This window comes from Zonotrichia albicollis, chromosome 18 (genome assembly GCF_047830755.1).
Source record: "Zonotrichia albicollis isolate bZonAlb1 chromosome 18, bZonAlb1.hap1, whole genome shotgun sequence".
In the NCBI taxonomy this organism is placed as follows: Eukaryota; Metazoa; Chordata; class Aves; order Passeriformes; family Passerellidae; genus Zonotrichia; species Zonotrichia albicollis.
This window is the reverse complement of record NC_133836.1, coordinates 10,929,054-10,950,381: the sequence shown is the minus strand read 5'-3', so window position 1 is coordinate 10,950,381 and position 21,328 is coordinate 10,929,054. Positions and strand designations below refer to the sequence as shown.

General features: G+C 44.8%; 1 protein-coding gene across 5 annotated transcripts; it reads left to right on the top strand.

The window, feature by feature from the left end:
• Window positions 1-555: 555 nt before the first annotated feature.
• Window positions 556-21,277, top strand: EIF4ENIF1 (eukaryotic translation initiation factor 4E nuclear import factor 1). 5 transcript variants are annotated; one of them, XM_074554468.1, is made up of 19 exons: window positions 560-784; window positions 1,236-1,362; window positions 4,538-4,611; window positions 5,396-5,523; window positions 6,065-6,345; window positions 6,945-7,146; window positions 8,236-8,411; window positions 9,911-10,046; window positions 10,360-10,539; window positions 12,399-12,628; window positions 13,914-13,982; window positions 14,439-14,622; window positions 15,064-15,143; window positions 15,510-15,649; window positions 15,824-15,908; window positions 16,933-17,065; window positions 18,154-18,498; window positions 18,710-18,874; window positions 19,407-21,277. In XM_074554468.1, exons 2-19 carry the CDS (start codon window positions 1,264-1,266, stop codon window positions 19,631-19,633), a joined length of 2,934 nt encoding a protein of 977 aa, XP_074410569.1. In that variant the 5' UTR covers window positions 560-784; window positions 1,236-1,263; the 3' UTR covers window positions 19,634-21,277. The 5 variants fall into 5 exon arrangements, with proteins under 5 accessions (XP_074410572.1, XP_074410569.1, XP_074410568.1 ...); XM_074554467.1 differs by having other exon boundaries at window positions 13,911-13,982; XM_074554472.1 differs by having other exon boundaries at window positions 561-784; window positions 13,911-13,982; window positions 18,436-18,498.
• Window positions 21,278-21,328: the final 51 nt, after the last annotated feature.

Genomic DNA, 21,328 nt, shown 5'->3' with positions numbered 1-21,328 from the left:
GCCCCCTTCAGCCGCGGGAGCCGGGACATGACAGCGCTCCACGGCAGCCGCCCCGAGCCCGCCGTGACCACGGCGAACGCGCAGGGCGAGGGGAGCGCCCGCCGAGCGCGCTCCCAGCCCATCTCAGTCGCGATCGCCCCGCCGCTTCCCGCCCTTCTCTGACCCCGCGCTGCCCCTGAGGCGGGACGGAGACACGGCGACAGTCCCGGGACAGGGACGCGCCGATCCCGCCGCCGCCCCGCACATGGCGCGCACCGCATCCCGCCGGCGGCCGCCTCCCCCGCAGGGCTGCCCGCCCAGACTGCCTGCAGGCCCTCGCCGAGCCCCGCGCCTCTCCTCACCCACCGCACCGCTCGCAGGGTGAGACGCCGGTTCCGAGGGGCGGCCAGCGGCGGGGACACGGGGCGGGAGCACAGCCCTGCCGCCGTCAGCGCCTCCCGCCGCCCATTCGCGGGCAGGCGGCAGGCGGGGGAGCCCCCGGCGCGCGCGCCCGACGCGCCTGCGCGCGGGGCGTTAAATGGGTGCGGAGCGGGCGGCGCGAGGCCCCGGCTACGGCGGCTGAGCGGAGGCGGCGCCGGGCGGAGCGGGAGCGGCGGCGGCGCGCGGGGCTGCGCGGGGCGGCCGGGGCTGGGGGGGGGGACGGCGGTGGCGGCGGCGGCAGCGCCGGCCCGGGGCGCTTGCGGCCCCTCAGTGGGGGCGGGGGAGAAGTGGGGCCGGCGGCCGGAGCAGGAAACGCCGCGGGCGGCGGTGAGGCCTTGAGCGGAGCGGCGCGGGACACCCGCCGGTGAGTGCGGCCGGGCGGGGATCCGCTGAGTCACCTGCCCCGCTACCGCCGTTCCCCTCCCCGGCTCCGGTGCCTCGGGACGGCGCCTGGGCCGCGCTGCCCCCGCGGTGCGGGGCGAGCGGCGCCCGGCCCCTCAGGGCCCCGCGGGCTGTGTGGGGAGCGGGTCCCGGGGCCGCGCGCGCCGGCCGTGCCCGCAGAGCGATACCCCGAGGGCCGGAGCCGCCCGGGCGCGGATAGGGCCGGCCGCGCTGCCGGGGCGCCTCGGACCCTTCAGGCAGAGCCGCCCGGCCGGGCCGGGGGAAGGGGCAGGGTTGGGAGGGAACGGGCGCTGCTGGGGAGCGCGGCTCTGCTTTGCTGTGCCCGAGCGCTAAACTGAGTCGGGCTGGAGAGAAAATGCACCCTCTAGAAAGGTACGTCTTGAAATCTGACGGGTTGGTTTTGTTTTAATTAGCTCCGCGGTCAAAGGCTTTGAAGTAACCATGGATAAAAGAGGAGGTGCAGCAACAGAAACTGAAAATGGCGATGCTTTCCTGGAGCTGAACAGAATTACAACTAAATACCCACATCGTTACACAAAGGTTAGATTACTCTCTTTTCGTTTCTGAGTTGTGCGTGAAAGTCTCGGTCGCAGGAGTAGAGTGGGAGGTGGAGGCTCCTGTGAGAGGGAAACAGTGAGGTGAAAGCTGAAAAGCCTTTGCCTGGATTAGGATTTACAAAGTGGTATCAAATGAGCAGCTTGTTAAATGTGATGTAGTTGTGCAATCTTGTCCTCGATATGCTTTTGATTCCCACCACCTTATTTTAATATCTGAGCACCCCACAGCATGTGCTCAGAGATTTTTGTAGAGACTGAAGTATGTTGTTCTACCAGCTTTCTCAAGCACTTGGTAGTTCTGTTTTCAGCTGTGTTCTTTCGAGAAGTTGACCAAAAATGTTTTCTTGCAGTAGGTGCCATTTCCTAGGAAGGTGTAGCACATAGATCTTATCAGGACCTCTCGTATATTTACTGGGTGCCTGTTGTAACCTTAGACTTGCTCATGTTTGATTGCTGGAAGCCTCAACAGTTGTGACTCTAATCAATGCTTAGTGTTCTAACGTTAACACAGGTGTTTGTTTAACTGTGATGCCTAAATATATGTATGAGGGGAAGAAGAGCCAAATAACTTGCCAATAAAAAGATTGTTCTAGTACTAAGTGAGCTTGATATGCTGTAGGGTTTAGAATTCAAATTTTGTTTGGAGTTTTGGTACCACTGCTGAAAAATGCCTTTGGGAAGTGTCTGTAATGGTGGTTGATTTTCCCATGGCTGCCAGCTGTGGGAACAGGTGGTCATTGCTTTGTGAAAAGCTGTTAAGATACTTTGCAGCAAATGGCCTGAAGTGTGGAACAGGAGAGATAGTATATTGTTGCTGACTGTGTTATCTTTCTTGAGGAATTTGGAGCTGTTGGCTTTTTAGCAGGTTGTTTTTTAAAGGAAAAAAGAAGTTATCATTGTGGCTATGTTCTGTTGAGATAGTAGAGCTCTAGCTTATTTTAAGTAGACATCAACAATAAACCACGTACTTCAGAATTGGCAGAACTTCTTGGGAATAGCACAGCTTTCTAAATCTCTCTAACTTCTGAGAAAAGATGTGCCCTTAACTTTTGAGGATGCAAAGTATATTGTTATTCAGACCTAGTTAGTCAGTTAACTGCTAAGTGAAAGAGAGGAGCTGTTTTTAAAGCTCCCCTGCTGAAAAAGTGGTCTCTATTCTCATTCAGTCTTGCCTAAGTCCTCTTGTGTAGTAGCTGAATTCAGCTTCAATTTCTGCTCTGCTTTTTAGGGCAGTGGTGGTGGTGGTTGTTGACTGAAAGCAGTGCCTCTGTAGCTTCAGTTTTGTTAGTTCAGTACCTATGGTTTCTGACCAGCACAAAGTTGCAGAACTAGTGCCAGAGGGTGCCTAGTCCTGTTTATCAGTTGGTTTCCAAGGAGCTTAAATCAAGAAATACCAGAAATCAGTCTGTGTTAAAATACTTCACATCATATGGTTTCCCTACACGTTACAGCTCAAATATTTTAAGGTGGTGAGGTAATCAGCATTGTGGGGTATTTTTATGTGTTCCAGTTTCCTACTAATTAGGGATTGAGGCAACACTCTTTTGGGGTATGTGCTGCTGATTTAGAAAAGGAGTGATTTCCTTTAATGGTTTGTATTCATTTACTACCACTAGGAAAACATCTGGCTCATTCTCTGAGTAGTTCTAAGCTTTCTGCCTAAAACTGTATGATAACAGCTAAGCACACTTTTCCCCCAGCCTGCTTAGAATGTATGTGAATTAAACCTAAAACCCTCCAGGTGGAAGTGCCAGCATTTATCTCCTCTGTAGGAGGAGTGCTCTACAGTTTTATCTGTGTCTTTGCTGGTTCTTGGGAAGCTGTTCCCCCAAGGGTGCACAGCTAATGAGTGAAAGGCAAGAAACAATTCAAATTTTCCTCACTTGAGTGGAAGAATTGTGATAGGATGTGAATGAGAGCCTGGACTCCCTCTCGTGGCCAGCAGAACAACCCATTCCCAGTCTGCTGATGGACAGGGCTGTTAATGCTGTGGTGTCTGCATCAGGCTCTGATAGTGTTACAGCACTGATGTTCCTCACAGATTGAGGTTTATTTTGGGAAGCTGTGGGCAGGGAGGCCAGGCTCCCTTTAATGGTGATGCCTGGGGTGGGATGGGGATGTTAAAGTTTTATCCAGCTACCAAATTGCCACCTAGAGCAAGTGTCCAACTCACATAGTTAATGAACTGATTTTAATCGTGTGGGGAAGATGATGTAAGGGTTCTGAAGGATATTGTGTTTTTGGGGGAAAGGGTAAACAGATTTCTTTCAGTTTGGCTGATGTATGGTGTCTGCTGTTAGGATTTCTTTATCCTTCCAGCTGCTCATTGATCCCTGCACAGTTCTGAATATTTCAGTACATTTGGGAGTGAGGCAGGTTCTTGGGATCTTGGCAGAATGAGTAAGTGTAACTAGAAATGTGCAGCAGAGTTAATGCTGATTTAAAGCACTGATGATCACACCATTAATAATGCTTTCTGAATGAGGCAAACTGCAGTGAGACTGCCCTGGTTGCCAGCTGGGTGACTCCTCAGGGTGTGCAGTGGTAACCTAGGGGCTGCTCAAAGCTGGTAGAAAGTGGGAAAATAAACTATTCAGCATTTATTTAGTGTTGGGTAGAATGGGTAACTGTATAACACATATCATAATATCTGGGAGTTGGTGATGGTCAGAAATGGCAAGCTTGTCTAGAATTCACAGATCTACACCAGTAACTGAAATTGTGCTAATGCTTTTTTTACCTGCTGAACTCTATATAGCATTAACCACAGCAATTTTGATTCCTTCTTGAGAGCTCAGCAGCTCTGGTGTCCGTGATGCCTGTGGTGTTTTTAGGCTGAAGTGTCCAGGGAAGTGAATACATAAACATTTATGGTGTGAGCAGCCTTGGAGTGTTCACGAGAAACTGAGCCTGGCCTAGTAAGGCTTAGTGCTTTGAATAAGTGTTTGGTCAGTGGCCACTGGTAGAACAAGTGAAATATAAACTTCCAGTGCTGTATTTCACAGGATAGGAAACAGCATATTGGAAAACCTGGGCTGTCAAATTAAAACATTAAATTGGACAGGCAGTCTGGAGTAGATGGTTTGAGTCACTTGAATCTTGTCTGGGTGTGAATCAAAACTCCTGTCTTGATTTTTTTTTTTAATTTTTTTTTCTAGGAGGAGCTGCTGGATATTAAAGAGCGTCCCTACTCTAAAAAAAGACCTTCTTGTCTTTCTGAAAAATATGACAGGTATTTTCTTCATTATACAAAGGCTAAATACATTTCTTTCAAAGCAAAAGTTTAAACTGCAATAAAAACACTTAGCGAAGAAGTGCTCTTATGGGAGATATATGTGCCACAAAGTTCAGACTGCTACAGAGTCCAGTTTTCAGAAGTACTAATCTGCCAGGAAGGGCTCAATGCTCTGGCCAAGGGTTTTGTTCTTTGAACAGAGATTATTTTCTGCTGGATCTCATAACTTCACACAGCACAAGTCTGACAGACTTGCTAGAAAAAGTACCAGGACCATGGACGGGTGTGTAGCACAGACTGGGTCAGGCTGTAACAAGCTGCCTTGCCTAGTGGATTACTCTCCCATGTTGTCACTGTACCTCACTGAAAAATGGAGGTGAGTGTTCTTGGCTAGTGTTTGTAAGTTTATTAAGCAGCAGATTCTTTATTATTCAGATGAATTTATTGTGGAAGTGTGAGATTGAGATAAAATTACCCAAATGCTTAAGAGCAGCACCATATGATCTACTTGAACTGTTTTGCAGTGTACCAGGCAAGCTTCAACAATAACTAGCCTTTTAAAACCTGATACTGGGTGTTGTACTTCCTTGCTGTTACAGAAGAGATCCAAATACTATGTGTGAAGTAATAAACCATAGTACAGCAGATTGAAAGTTGGGTATGAAGGATAATTCACTTGTACTGGTTGCTCACCAGTGAATTCTAGGTTTCCAGCAGCAGCATTATGAAGCATTTATTAGGCTACAAGATAGTAAACAATGCTGCAATTTTATTTTCCTAGTGATGGTGTCTGGGATCCAGAGAAGTGGCATGCATCTTTATATCCAACTTCAGGGAGAACTTCACCAGTGGAAAGCTTTAAAAAAGATTTGGATTCAGATCGGACTTCTCTTATGCGTAGAATAGTAGGTGAGTGCGTTTGAGCACATTGCTCCAAACTGAACCTGGGCTGTTGGCAAAACCTTTCTGTTGGGATAACACAAAAGGGACCAAAGTCTCTGAAAATTGTTTGGCTGCACAGGATAAGTGTCAAAGAAACCTTGGTTGTTCCAACTATAGTGAGTTTTCTGGTGGCTGTTACCTAAGAACAAGCCTGTGCAGCAGTCAGTTATGTTCTCCTATTCTTGCCCTGTAATAGTGAATGCATATGTAAAATGCAAGTGCTGGGACAATTTCCCTGCAACTCGAAGCTGAGCACTTTGAAGGTCTATAGTGGGAAATCAGGTACTTCTAGGAGACCACAGTAGTTCCTCAATACCCAGCTATAAATTTTAGTTTGCACTTCCTGTGGTCTCAGCTAGATCAGCTTCACAGAAACAAATCATGAGCATTTTCCTTTAAAAGCCCTGGAACAGCAGCAAGGCTATGGAACAGAGGGATGCTATACACACAACTCACTTGTCTTTAATGCATTAAATTGAGTGCTTTTTGTGTGGTCATTGACGTGCAGATCCAAGAGAGCGAGTGAAAGAAGATGACTTGGATGTGGTGCTGAGTCCCCAGAGGCGGAGCTTTGGGGGCGGCTGCCATGTGACAGCGTCAGTCAGCTCCCGGCGGGCAGGGAGCCCCCTGGAGAAGGACAGCGACGGCGTCCGCGTCATCGGCGGCCGCAGGATCGGCAGCGGCCGGATCATCTCCTCCCGGAACTTCGACAAGGACCATCGGGGCGGGGACTCCAGGGACGCCAGGGACCGCGATCGGGACAGGGACTACAAGGATAAACGCTTCAGGGTTGGTTCCTTTTTTCCCTCGCTGTTAAATCGGGGGCTTGGACACCTGGGCACTGAAAGCACCTGGGGCAGGTGAGCTGCATGCAGCAGCCAAGTGTTCTGTGCAAGCAAGCCCTTAAGGGTGAGCACTTGGTGTTTCAAAACTTAGATTCCTTCAGAGAGCTCACAGGGAGGTATGTAATGCTGTTTATCAGACAAACCCTGCCCGTGGCTGACTTTTACTAGCAAGAGGTTCAAAAGTCTATTAGTTCATTTGTGGTTCTTGACCTGGCAGTTGTCAGCAAGCATAACCTCAGTAAATGGGTGCTCTCCATGCTTTCAGGCTTTTTTAAATGCTTTTTTTTTTTTTTTACAAAAAAAGGAACTGCTAACTCTCAGGCTGCAGAACTGAGTTTATGGAAACACTTGCAGATCAATAGCTTTTGGTGTAATGAAGCAGAAATTCAGCTGTGAAGCCTTAAATTTAAAAGCTTACAGAGCATACAGGGAGATTGTATACACATGTAAACATACCCAGAACTGGTGTGAAAGGTGGAAGCTGGGGAAGACTTAGGAAGCAGTATTTTATTAAGGCTAATGTTTTTAACATCTCCCCTTCAGAGGGAATTTGGTGACAGCAAACGTGTCTTTGGGGAGCGAAGAAGGAATGATTCCTACACTGAAGAGGAACCTGAGTGGTTCTCTGCTGGGCCTACGAGTCAGTCTGAAACCATTGAGCTGACAGGCTTTGATGATAAAATCCTGGAGGAAGATCACAAAGGCAGAAAGCGCACGAGGCGACGCACGGCCTCGCTGAAGGAAGGTAAGGACAAATCCCAGGGAGCTCTGCTTGTCTGCTAGAGGGGCTCATTGCTGGCTGTGCAGGGCACTGTTACACATCCAGACAAGTGTAGATGAAAACCTTTATCCTAAGTTTGCACAGCTTTTGGTCATCTTGAAGCACAAGATGTAAAGTCTATAATGGTGTTTGTAACCTGAAAGATCAATTAGGTGATAAGTTATCTTTTTTTTTTCCAAAGAGAGATGAGATTGAGAGGCTGGGAAAAAACCTTGTATGGATGCTGAATGATATCAGAAGTTGATAGGTTATTCTAAAGGTCTTGTTCATTTCTATATCCTGCTGGGTGCTAAAGGCTCTGTTTAAATTAAGCTAATGCTCTGAGGTGCTTGAAATAGTTTTTTTCCTTGTGGTAATACTAACATTAGGAACACTGATCTGGGCATACATCTTCCAGTAACATAGCTTTAAACTGAATTAGGAAACTTTGAATTTGTGTGCAGTCATTAGATGATTTAAAAAAATTGCAGTATGGCAAGAGAGATGACTTTTTAATGCTAGAAATTCTGCAGGTGGACAACATAACTGGATTGTAGTGCAGTTCCAAGCACAGGAGTTTGTAGCCATGTCACAGCTTTTTTGCAGTGCCCTGTGCAAGCTTGCTGAGAAGTCTTTAAAGTGAGAAGTGCTTTGCTCCTGGTGAAGGAGGAGAAGCAGTGTTTGTCATGTGTTGACTGTTAGGAGCCCACGTCGAGAAGGCAGGAGCTGCCAAAGGATTCTTGGTGGAAAACCAGCAGCAGCTGTTGCCTCTCTGCAACAGCTGTATGTGCTTGGTGTGGCATAACAGCCCAGGCTGATCAGGATGCAGTTGTTTTGCCCAGTTCACTGGCAATTCTTAGTTTTTTGAGCTAGATAGTCTTACCAGACTGGCAGCTGTGTGCTAGGAGTTGTAGCAGGAGCCAGTGGGGTGTAAATGATGAGGTGTCAGTTGGGGCTGGGGTTTTTTTGGGGCCTGTGCTTCCAATCCCTGGGCAAATGCATTGGCTGGCAGGCCTGTTCCCACAGGAAATAGCCACATTCAGTGATTCAGCACTCACTTGGTTTTCTTTTAAGGCATAGAATGCAATGGTGGAGTGGCAGAAGAGGATGAAGTGCAAGCTGTCCTTGCCAATGAAACTCCAGCAGATCAAGAAGTTCCTAGAGAAGCTGTTTTACAAGAACCTGCTCCAGGAGAGTTTGACTTCAATGAGTTCTTTAACTTGGATAAAAGTGTTCCTGGCCTGGCTTCTGTGAGTTTTCTGGGGCTTAAGACTGGGTTGTGTTAATGAGAACATTTTTGCTGCAGCTGCATTCTGTGAAAGCTAAAACTTCTCGCTTTGTGGAAGTTCCTTTATGAAGTGTGTAAATTTAAGATGAATTTGCAGAGATTTGGCTTTGGAGTGTTAGGATGTTTCTGCCAAGGTGTTATCCCTGGGACTGGCTCCAAAGTAAGTGTTTGAGGCAGACTAGCTGACCATTTTTCCTTTCTTTTGGTCATTACTTGAAGGCTCAAAATTGACATTCTGAATGGATCTTTGGAATTATTAAGGACACGTTCAGAAAAGATTCATTGTACAAATTTAGCCTAGCTGAAACAGCCTTTTCTGTCTTAGTCTGGGAAATGCAGCAGGCAGATCTCCTGTGCAGAGTTCCTGGCAGGCAGTGGGTCTGGAGACACTAATGCCTGAAAGGATGTATGTCTGAAAGGGTTTGAATCTTTATTACTTAAATCTTTAAGAGGTTAATTAATTTTTTACAGGTATTACTCCTGTGTTGGATAAACACAGCCTACCAATTCAGTGAAAAGTCAAAAATTGAGTTCTGACTGCAAACAAACAGACCTGACATGGTTTAGAAATGTTGAGGTTTTAGAACAAATGGACTTCTGACCAAATCTTTAATGTGGACAAGCTGCTTGCATTAGAAAAGAGTCGTTATATGGTGCCAGTGATTTGTAAAATACATGGAGGGGAATTCATTCTCCCTATGGAAGTTGTAAATGGTTTCTTTAGACTTCATAATCTGATTTTCAGCATACGTGCAAGGTGGTGACTCCTTTTAAAGCAGGGATTTCCCAAGTGAAAAAAACTGCTGATGCAGCAGATGGGCAGATGTTCTGACTTGTCATAAATGGGAGTTTCTTTGTACTGGGAGATGTCTGTGGCAAGTGTTATCATAGGTTTGTACATTTCTTGTACAATATGTTAGAGTCAAGCAATCAAAACCAAATGGAGCAATACTTTTTTTTTTTCTCTATTGTAAATAGTGTTGAGTGCTCCTTGTTTCAGAAAAAACCTAATTTCTCTGAGAGGAAGAAGCTGCTCTTCCTTTTGTCTAAAAGCAAACATGCTGCCTGAAAGTGCATCTGTGCCTATTGAGCCAGGCTTTAACTGGGTACTGCCTTGCAGGATAGGAGAAGTTTTAGTTTGAGTTATATTTTATAATGCACTGGTTTTTAAGTACTTGGGGTTCTTTTGTCACTTCCACTTTAAAATGGTGTAGTTAATGGCCTTTGGTTAAAGCCCTGACTGCTTTTCCAGTTACAGTTTTACTGTGAGTAAATATTTGGTGTCAGGTAGGGATGTATGCTGGGTTATGTTAACTGCAGGAAAAAAGCACATCAAAGTTTTGAAACTCTGGGAGCAGCATTGAGTTGTCTAGCAGAAGAATCTTGCTTGCACAGTAAAGCTTCTCAGAAATGTTGCTGATCTTGCTTATGTTAAGATTTTTTCTTTTTTCCCTCCCTTAGATGATAGAGGATGTGCTGGGGGAAGGCTCAGTGTCTGCCAGCAGGTTCAGCAGGTGGTTTTCTAATCCCAGTCGTTCTGGAAGTCGGTCAAGCAGCTTGAGATCTACCCCTCATGAGGAGCTGGAGAGGCTGGCAGGTAAGGCTGCAGGACAAGGCAGGGTCAGGGAGCCTCCTTCCACATTCTTTCTTACTCATTCAATAAGAAGATGGCAGATAAGGCTTTAGGACAGTGAATTCTCAGCAGTTTAAGCACTTGGCATTCTTTTGCAAGTTCTTTGTTAATAAATGTTCTTGTCAGTGCTTCCTGATGACTCTCCAGCTGATCTTGGGCAAGGGGTGTGAGGCATGACTTTGCAGTGACATGCTGAGGTTGGTTGCCAGTGTGTGTTCATCTTGAGCCCTTGGGTTGGTGAACTGATGTCGCAGTGCTCCTGGTTTTGCTGTTGCAGGTCTAGAGCAAGCCATTCTCTCCCCTGGCCAGAACTCTGGAAACTACTTTGCTCCCATTCCATTGGAAGACCACTCTGAAAACAAAGTGGACATCCTAGAAATGCTACAGAAAGCCAAAGTGGACTTAAAACCTCTTCTCTCAAGTCTTTCAGCCAACAAGGAAAAGCTTAGAGAGAGCAGTAAGTGCCTCTTCAGCTATTGTCGAGTTCTTGTGATGCAGTGTCCCCCAGCAAGAGGCTTGGTGCTCTGGAAACCTCAACTGCCCAAGTCCAGGAGTAGGCAGTGTAACAGATTTACTTACAGCACTGAAAACTCAGTATTCAGCAGCTCTCAGTTGTGTCAATATCATCACTGACTCTTTTCATCCTAATCACAGGATGACATCACTTTATCAGACTGTGTTAGTGGCCAGAAACAACTATAAGATGATGCAAGTCTTGATCTGAGTTTCCAGCTTTGTGTATGGCATTTTCAGTTTTTCATAGTGGTGACTGGTAATGTCAGCTCTGAACCTGTGGCATTGAAACTCTGGCTTTACCAAAGACTGGCAGTGTCAGCCATCCTTGGCATGTCTGTGATGGAGCACATTGATCCATTAAGGGTCAGAAGTTGTACAGTGCCTTGAGAATGGGAATTTGTTTGGTTTTGTTTTTTCAAGGGTGCCTCCAGTGCAGGGATTTGCATGTCTGGGCCCATAGCATGCATGGAGTGTACAAAATGCATGTGTTCTGTGGAATCTTGAGGTCTAATTCCAGATTGGTTTCTCTTTGGCAAGCAGCATGTATTGCCATGTAAACTGGACTGAAGAAAAAGTGATTAGTGTGAGGCAGCTAGGAAGGAAAGCATCTGAGCACTGCAAATGTTCTTAAACATCCAGTCTGGAGTAGGGAGTGTTGGCTAACATGTGGAGAGCTTCCTTAATTTCACTTTAAAAAGACTTGTAGTTCTATTTCTGTTCTGCTTAGTCTGACTTTCCTACTAAAAACTTTTTCAACTTTGATCCTCACAAACCACGGATGAAGGAACAAAAATCTGTGAGGAAGTTTCCATTTACTCCAAAGTACCTGATGTGGGGCTCTGCATTCCCACAAAATGCTGTACAGCTCTTCAAGTGTTGTGGAGTTTTCAGATCAATTCCTCTCCACCAGCATCATGTTTGCTCATGTTCTGTGCTGCATGTCTGCATCATTGTTTCTTTTCTCCACCTCCTTGCCCAAATTTCCAGTAAATCTTGTTTCTTTGGTCCAGTATCTGCAACCCATGGCATGCTTCTGTCTTTTCTTCCTTTTCTTTTAAGGTGTCATGCCTTGTGATGTGTGTCAGCTGGTCCATAAAGCATGTTTAGCCTTGATGTCAGGCACCAGTAGGTGTTTATATATGTGTAGATATATGCATGTACAGAAAAAAGTACTGCTAAGAGCCCTGTACCTTGTGCTGGTTATGCCAGTGAAATCTTTCTGTAAGAGGCTTTAATTTCTGAGTAAAAAAATCTACTTCAAACTTTATACACACTGAGCTTAAGTGTGTAGCTGAGTCTCTAAAGTGTCTAGATTTTCCAGGTATGTATTCTTTCTGCTTATGAGAGCTTCAGAAATTTGGCATGGCTTGCACTGTGGCTGTAAAACCATCTGGAGTCCTGGAGTATAAGATAAATGAAACTTTCCTAATTGAGAAAAGAAACCAACTCAATTGTCACATTAATATTCTCTGTTAAATGCAGGCAAAGTTGTAAAATGTAGTAACAACATTTCTTGCAGGATAAATGAAAGAGCAAGAATTTACTAGCTGAAGCCTAAACAGGTTGTTATGGAGTTTTATCTGGCAGTAGTTGTGCATGTCAGTTCTCTGAATATGGATATATTAAAATGTCAGTCTAAACCCAGATCAGTCATGGTTTGGCAGTTAGCATCAGTATCAAAAAATAAGATTTTGGCTGTTCCTAGTTTTCAAACAACTTCTATTCAACACCTGCACAAGCATTGTTAGCTCACTTGAGAACAGAACTGTGGTTTACCAATATTTCTCCTGTATTTCTCAGCACATTCAGGGGTTGTACTCTCCGTGGAGGAAGTCGAAGCTGGGCTAAAAGGTCTGAAAGTGGATCAGGAAGGGAAAATTGCCACTCCCTTTATGGCTGAGCAGATGGAAGAAGCCCTGAACGTCAGTGGCTCCAGGCAGATGAAGAAGGATGGGGACATGACAGCGTTTAACAAACTGGTCAGCAGCATGAAGGCAAGCGGGACTCTGCCTTCCCAGCCCAAAGTCAATGTAAGTGCAGCCAGTGCCTCTGGTGACCTGGGGGGGAACAGCCAACCCTCACCTGAATGTTTGCCAGATGCTTTTAGTGACCTTTGTTTAGTAGGGGTATGGCAGTGAACAGTCTGTTCTTTTGCACTTGACTTTTAACAGCACTTGGATGTCACAGATATATTCTATGGAAAATCCTTTCCTTAGGATTTTTTCTCCTGAGAAGCTGAGAGGCCTCAGGAACAAAATGTAAACATTGATTATCTGCTGCTGTGGAATGCAACAGGTGCATCTGTGATTGGTCTCATGGGGTTGTTTCTAATTAATGGCCAATCACAGTCAGCTGGCTTGGACTCTCTGTCCAACACACAAGCTTTTGTTATCATTTCCATTCCTATTCTGTTCTTAGCTAGCCTTCTCATTAAATCCTTTCTTCTAATCTTTTAGTATAGTTTTAATAAATATATATCATAAAATAATAAATGAAGCCTTCTGCTGAAACATGGAGTCAGATCCTCATCTCTTCCCTCATCCTAAGACCCCTGTGAACGCCACCACACTGGTACTAAGATGAAGCTGAAGTGTGAATATTTGTTAGCTGGAAGATTAATATTAAACAACAGATGATAGTAAGGTTTAAACTGCGAGGAATTGTAGGGTGAAATTTCATCCTGCCACTAACTGCCTAAGCAGTGTGCTTGACCCAGAAGCTGTCAGTAAATATTTCTGGCACCAGAAGATACTTCTAACAACCAAGTAGGTCTAAAGCATGTGGTTTTCCTGCCAAACTATGCCCAAGGACTTTTAGACCCATCCCACTTAACTAAAGGATAGTGAAGAATGTGAATTTGCCCTGTGAATAATTTGCAGATTGATCTCAGACTTAAATCAATACTTTGCCTCTGGGTGTCTCTTTACATTAATGTGCAGTTTTGATGCACAGAAAAATATCTTAAATAATTTCCTGAACATGCAAACATTTTTTAGTTTGTACATATTTTCAGTTAACCAATGGCTCAGTAGTCCACCTCTGGTTTACACAATTACATAAATTCATATATTTGGTCCAAACTTGAACAAGGCACAGTGAAATACTTGTATGCAGTCTAGTACAGGCATTTTTCTTAGGGGAAATCTGTAGCCAGCTCAGCCCTTAACTTTGCTGAAATTTTATTTGGCTGTTGCATAAACTACTGTTCAACACAACAGATTAAATTATTTCTGTCACTGAAACAAATGTAGATAGTCTCTTAATGAGCTTGGTTGTATTTATGTCTAATTTACAGTTTTTTCATTTTCTTAGCAGAGCCTTGAAAGCCACTTAATGTCACCTCCAGAGATATCAGGCCAGCCTCTGTCAAAGAATATTCTGCAGGTATTCTTACTGGGGGGAGGGAGGTACTTAAAAGCATATCCCCAATGGGAAAACAAAAATTATTTGACAGTAAGGCATTTAAGGCTTTATGGGAGCAACAGTCAGACGAGATACTGGCAGTGTCAGTCATCCTTAACAGTGTCTCTGATGGATCCCATTGATCCATTAAGTGTGTCCTTTCTTTATACTATCAGACAAGATACTATAAAGAAAGAGCCAAGGACTAGATCAGTTCACCTAAAAATTTGTCTTGTCATGTTACTTCCTGTAATTAGAGCTTGAAAATGAAAAGCTTGCTGAGTGCCTAATTCTGGGCAAAGCAGGATTGGTGTATCTGGTTGCACAAGTCCCCTTGTCTCCAAGTTGCTATAAATAGGGCAGGCTGTGGTGTAGTAAAATGAGCTGGTTTGTGTAAATTTGTCCTATTTTTAATGTTCTTTCTTTAATTATTCTTAGGAGCTTCTTGGTCCACCCATTACCAGACCTGCTTCATCCAATGTGCTGAGTGGGCTGATGGGTGGTTTGGAGCCTGCAGGGTCCCTGCTGGCCCAGAGAGCCCCCTCTCCCCCCATCCCTCCTGTGTTCCCTGCTCGAGCTGCTTCTGCCGATTACCTGCGCCACAGAATATCATCCCCCATCGGTGAGGCTGCCTGCAAAGGGGGCTCTTATTGCCTGAGGGTTTTTTAAGACTGCTTTTTAGAATTGTAACAACTTCCTGGCACTTGGTTGGCATCTAGGGCAGTGCTAAGTGCCTTTCCACTTACTAGTCTCTAATGTTAAATTCATCACCCAGAACTCACAGTGAGTTCTGGTGAGGAATAATGTGCTCAGCTGCTGTGCAAAAATAACTTCCAAGGAGTACTTGGCCATTTGTACTACAGAACACTACCAGGAGCCTCTGTGTAGCTCTCCAGCTCTGTGACAGGGAAGAGATGTAGCTCTGTGTAGATTTAAGGGGTGAGCTGAGAGTCTTCACAAGGAATCCTTAATTCATGTAGCATTATTTTACCTTGGGATATGTATTCTATGTATTGAAAGGAACTGTTAGTGCTTTTAAAAACAACTGTTCTGTATTCTTTAGGTTTTGGACAAGGTTCTCAGCAGTTGCTTGGTGATCCATTTCCAGGTGTAAGGAAGCCCATGAGCCCAGTTGCTGCACAGGTTAGATGACCTGCTTTTTGTTTAATATATTTGCATGTCTTTGTCTTCTGTGGTCTAGAGCTAACATGTAGAAATGTGTAGTTGTTGCAGCCAGATGTTTGTGCTTTGTTAAGTTTACTCTGAGTGTGAGGATGCAAAATGTAATTTAGTACAGTCTCCAAACCTCATTGCAATTTGGCCCATCTTAGAGTATCTGAAGTACAAAATTTTTTGAAACATCTATTGCCTGTTAATAAACCAGACTGTTGGTGGGCAGATGTTGGTGAAGACATTGGTAGCTATAGCAATCAGTCTTCAATATATTTTTAAAAAACCCAGCCAAATACAGGCTTTGACTTGTGTGTTTTTTATCCAACTGTACCTCAGATGAGTCCCCTGGAGATCCAGCAAGCTGCTTTAGAGGGACTGGCACTCCCACATGACTTGGCCATACATGCAGCAAATTTCTACCAGCATGGCTTTGGTAAACCACAAATGGACAAAAGCAGAGATGGCTACAGAAACAGGTGAGCCCCTGACTGCAAAATGTAGGGGATATGCTGTTAACTGATTTTTAATGTGCTTATTGTCTTTCAGTAGATATTAGCACTAGTCACTCAGGATTGCATTGGTTCTTGGCAGTGCTGCCTTTGGCTCTGTGCCAAGAGCAGAGCTGCTTCTGACTCCCTGTCCCTTCACAGGCAGCAGAGAATGACCAAATCCCCTGCACCAGGACACAGAGGGAGTGCATCTTCCCCAGCCCCTGCAGCATCCATTACCAGCATGGTCAGTACCTGGTGTGCAGTGGTTGTGGGAGAACTGTCACAGAGTCTGCAGTTACCAGAGTACAGCAGTGGAAATAAATGGGAGAAAGGGAGGCCATTGAATTAATCACATTCATGTTGTATCTGTGGCCATGGGACACAGGAATTTTTCCTTCATGCTTAACTGAATGTCTTTACCTTGGAAAAGAGCCTTTTCTGACCACTGTCTTACCTAAAACTGAAGAAGTACCATTAATGTTACTTTGACCTCATGTTCTGAAGCCAAATGAAGGTGGTTATGAAAAACCAAGCAATCATATTTTGGTGCTTAAATTTTAAGACAGGTGCTGAAAGCCATGAGATGCTTTAGAGAACACTGGTGTTTGGGTGTGAAGTGTTTGACCTAAGTGTCTGTGGGTTGAAATAGTGCCGAGGAGCTTCAGGGTCACTTTGAAAATTAGTGAAATCTCAAAGCCAAGCTGTTGCCTCTCTACCTTCAGCATTACACAGAATGCAGTTTTCATCTAAATTTTCCAATTAATCAGTCAAGTACTTGCAGCTCCATCACCTGCCAAATGAAAGAAGTAATCCAGGCTTACATTCCAAGTGAATGACTTCCACAGGTGCTATGGAACTCTGAATGGGGGCAACCCAAAAGAGGCAATAATTCTCTGCAGAACATCAGCCCTGAGCTCATGCAGATGAAGCAGCTCTGTAGGAATTCCTATGGAATTGCTCTTCTGAACCAACAGCTGTAACTTACACTACAGCTCAGCTATTTTATTTCAAGCCTGTTAAAGTACATTTAACTGAGAACAGCTGCAGGTTTTGATATTGGACTTGCAAAAAAGCTAAAGAGAAATGCTTAATCTATAGAATAAAGCTATAAAATTGAGGTGAAGTAAAACCATGGGCACACAGCAGCTGATTCAGAAGGGCTTTAAATGGAAAGGATGTGCTAGAATTGGTGTCCTCCCACAGCTGAGGTACTGTGGCCTGGATAATGAGCCCTGGGTGAGGTGAGTTTGTCACTGTGTCCTCTGCAGCTGTCTCCTTCCTTCACACCTACCTCGGTGATTCGCAAGATGTACGAGAGCAAAGAGAAAAGCAAAGAGGATCCAGTTTCTGGGAAAATGAAAATCAGTGATGTTAAAGATGAAAATCAGAGACCAAATGAAGGTATTGTAATGGCTTTAAAATAGCACAGGCAAAAGGGATTTGGAATACACTCAGACTGTCTCAGCACATAATGCACCCAGGCTACCTTTAGACATTGCTGATCTGTGGAGATGAGGAGGGAGCCTGTGGGAGGAGGGGCCAGAGCTATGGAGGGGATGCTCTTCCAGGGCTTAATCTCTATTTCCTATCAATTCTGAGCAACACTAAGGGGGCTGAACCATAATTGTTTGCAACTTTTCTTGATGAACAAGCACAGTGACAATAATGCTTCCATAGCTCTCTACACCAGTAATTGGAAACTTAGTTGTCTTGAGACAACTGAACAGTCAAAGCTGAGACCAGTTAAACTCTTAAGTGTAGCAGATCAGGGAAGCATTTTGTCACCCAAGCTGATGTAAGAGGCTGTTAAAAGGAAATGCTCAACACCAGTTGCCTGAGCCAGTCAGACTGGCATGGCCAGTGGCTGTGGCATTGTGCTTCAGCACTGGTAGCTGCAGAGGCAGCTTGCAGTTCATGGTAGCAGTCCAACTGAAATATCTCCACTGCAGTACTTGATGCCAGGGTATTTCAGCCTTCTCTAACTCATCTGGATGGTCTGTGGAAGTTGTTTCTGGAGGTGCTTTAGTGTTCTAAATCTTCCTGAGCAGATATCAGATATAGAAGGCTGCTGTTAACCTCCAAACACAGCTAAACTGAAAAACCACCTTTGGCCAGACTTCTGGCACAACTCAAACTTTTAATCTTGTCTAGGGAGGATCTCTTGTACCTCCTGTCACCTTTGGCACTGACTCATCTGTGCTGCCAGTTCAAAATTCCTAAGAAGGAAAAATAAGAATTAAAAATGGAGTTACTGTTGGTTCTAAACTAATTTAAGTTTCCTGTACAGGGATTCCTGTGGAACAAATTCCTTCTCATTACTCTTTTTGAAATAATTTGGCCAGAAGCATCCAGAAAAAAGATGCTTGCTATTAAATATATATGACTACAGTTCAGCTAGTTCTGGAACCTATCAAATCCAATCATTAAGCTTTAATTTTCATTAGGTGCAATTTCTAGCTGTGGACTGTAATAGCTGTATTCAATTCTAGCTACAGATAACCTACTGTCTAGTTCTGTGGAGAATGCAGATCAAGGAACTTTGCCCACCTTAGGTACCAAACTACCTGCACTGCAACGCTCTGCATGTTCCACACCTCTTACCCAAGCAAATCGTTGCACCAAAGAGCAAGACTACAGGCCCAAATCAGCTGGTAGGAAGACTCCTACAATGGCCTCCCCAGTACCAGGAGGCCCTTTCCTTCGTCCTGTTCATCAAGTACCCCTTGTTCCCCATGTACCACTTGTACGACCTGCTCATCAACTGCACCCAGGATTGGTCCAGAGAATGATGGCACAGGGGGTCCATCCACAGCATCTTCCTCTGCTGCAAGCAGGTAATCCATACTTTTTTTCCTGTTCATGCATGTTCTGCTTGAGACTGTGTTAGGAGCAGCACAAACTGATACTACTGGTAGTCTTTATTATATCAGAACTTACCTTTAAAATCAGACAATAAATTCCAACCCATCTAAATATATATATTTTGTTTTGCATGAAGTTCCTTATGCTTATCAGGTAAGACCTTTTCTTGCTCATGTTCCACAGGTATGCTTCCTCCTGGAGTGGACCTGTCTCACTTGCAGGGAATATCTGCTCCCATCCTTGGCCAGCCTTTTTATCCATTACCAACAGCAAGCCATCACATCCTCAACCCTCGCTCGGGGACACCTCTGCAGCTCGCCATGATGCAACAGCAGCTACAGCGGTCAGGTAGGCTTGAACAGACAGCAGGAGTGAGTTCTAGAAGGCTCCTTTCTGGGGTGTTGAATGCACTGTGCTAGCAGGAAGCTACTTTAATTTAGTTATTCATGGAGCTACTTTAATTGAGTTATTTGTGATCACTAACCTTGTGTGGGTCTCAGGTGGTTTGGGCCAATGCAAGCTGTTATGCCAGAACAAAGTCCAAGTGAAGTGTTTGGTTTCAGAACATGTGTTGATACTGACAGATCTGACTCTTGCAGCATGTGTGCAGGCTTTCAGCCTTCTGGGGCCACGGGCCACCCACCTTCTCCAGGGAAATGCTATTTGATCCTGGTCTTCCCTTCAAACCCGTCTGTGTCCGGAACTGGCAGTGTCAGGCCATTTATGGGAGTACTAATGAAAATAAACCCGTGGTACCTGGACTTCTGGGGCTCATAGAATGAATAAAAGCCACATTCAGCTCACATGCCTTATCAGGTGATAGCTCGAGGGCAAATCTGTGCTGGGTATTACTGCACCTCTAATACTTTACATTTCGCAGGCTCTGGAGCACAGGGATCCCCTGCTGGTGCACAAACAGCCCCTCAGAATGTGCTGCCTCGGACTGGGTTATCTCACGGGCACACACAGCTCGACCATCGCCCCAGCCAGAGGAGTGGCTCTCCCATTGGCCTGGCCAAGTGGTTTGGTTCAGATGTGTTGCAGCAGCCTCTCCCATCCATGCCATCCAAAGTCATCAGTGTGGATGAACTGGAATTCCGGCAGTGAAGTGACCACTGGGTGGAACACTTGCGATTCTTTAGACTGGATGAGAATGTCCATAGTCAGGACTTCACTTCTGTTTGGTTTTTTGGGGCTTTTATTTTTAGCACTCCTGTGCAGAATTTCCTTTTGAGAGACTAAAGCACATGGCACCTGTCCTGGTCTCATGTCTGCATCAAGACTAAAGGATCCATTATGGCTCGGATAGTGAAGCCTGAAGAAATTTAGATGCACGACAAAGCCAGTTTAATCCTGGAAGTGTCTATTTTTTTTGTTTGTTTGTTTTTGTAAGATATGTGAATGAAGTGCTGATATTCTCTAGTGTAGAGGTAGCAGCTATGGATTCCTTCTGCAGAAAACTACATGTATAGACCCTTCTGTACAGACTTGTGTATAAACAATCTTTTGTACATACACACCTAGAATAGCCTTTTTGAATCTATACAGCTGTACATAAGAGTAGCTGATAACAGTTGAGCTTTAGTTGTGCCTATGGTTTGGACCTTTCTCCATTGTACGTGTGGGACTTTCTTTAAGATTAAAGTTGCATATCCTAAGTGTGAGTGAACAGGATGAAGTTGCTTTGCCTTTTCTTGCTGCTCATCTCCTCTAGGTCTCCCTCTCACATTTTTCTGTCACGTACTGTGCACTCAGTGTAGCTAAAGTGTCAAAGTAAAAGCCCACATCTTGCTGTCTATGTAACAAAGGTCTGATTCCCTGTGACTCTTGCCACCAAATGAGAGAATTGTTTAGTCTTCAAAAGCCTTGAGGATGGGACCTGGTGCAGTCAGGATAAAGCCAGATCTTCAGTCTGTAGGTACCTCCTGGTTGTTGCTCTTTCAAGAGGGCTGGTGCTGGTCCTTATTTAGCTGCAGTATTTTCCTTGTTTTAATCTTTCAAGCCAGTTACTAAAGGTCATCAAAATGGAGCCTTGGAATCCTCACCCTTCAACTCCTCAGTCATAGCTGTGGATATTCTGTACTGCCTTCAGTGCTGTTCAGAGAAGGGAGTCCCAAGAACTGTCCTCAATCTAGTGTGCATCTGGTGATGCCATTACTGTGAAACTTGCCTTTGGAGTCTTGTTCTGTGGCTTGAAAGGAGGAGGATGGGGTAGTTTTGTGATCTTACTGTGTATATTTGGTTTTAAAATACTATGTTCCTTTTAAGCCTGTTTCACTTCCCTGAACAGTTAAGTGTTCTCTTCCATCCTTGTGCATGGTTCCTCACTTCACTCCCTCACTTGTGTTGAGTCTAGTACTGCTGTCATGTCCTGCCTAGCTTAGGCCATTGTGCTCTTTTAAGAGGTGAAAGTAAAACCAGAACTCTCACAGACTTGCTCTTTCTTCGGTCTCACTGAAAGCAAAACCAGCAGCAGGAAAAAAAAAAAATCACTTGTCTGTATTTTATAAGCCTTGGCAGTGTGCTGTGGTGGGTTTGTTTCAGTCCAGCAGAGACAGTGTTGTATGAAATAGCAAGCTGCAATCTCCAACCTGGAAGCTGTTGGAGGTCACCCATTCTTCCAGTGGTTGTTCCCAAAACAATCCCTGTAAAACATGCAATCACCAGCTTGTCCTTGTAAGATTGTTTTCATACTTTTTTAACTTGACACTTTCCCAGTAACATTCTGTAAATAAAGTTGATTCTACCAGCTCTCTGTATCTATTGCTCTTGTACTAAATTGTCAGAATATTGATTAGTTTT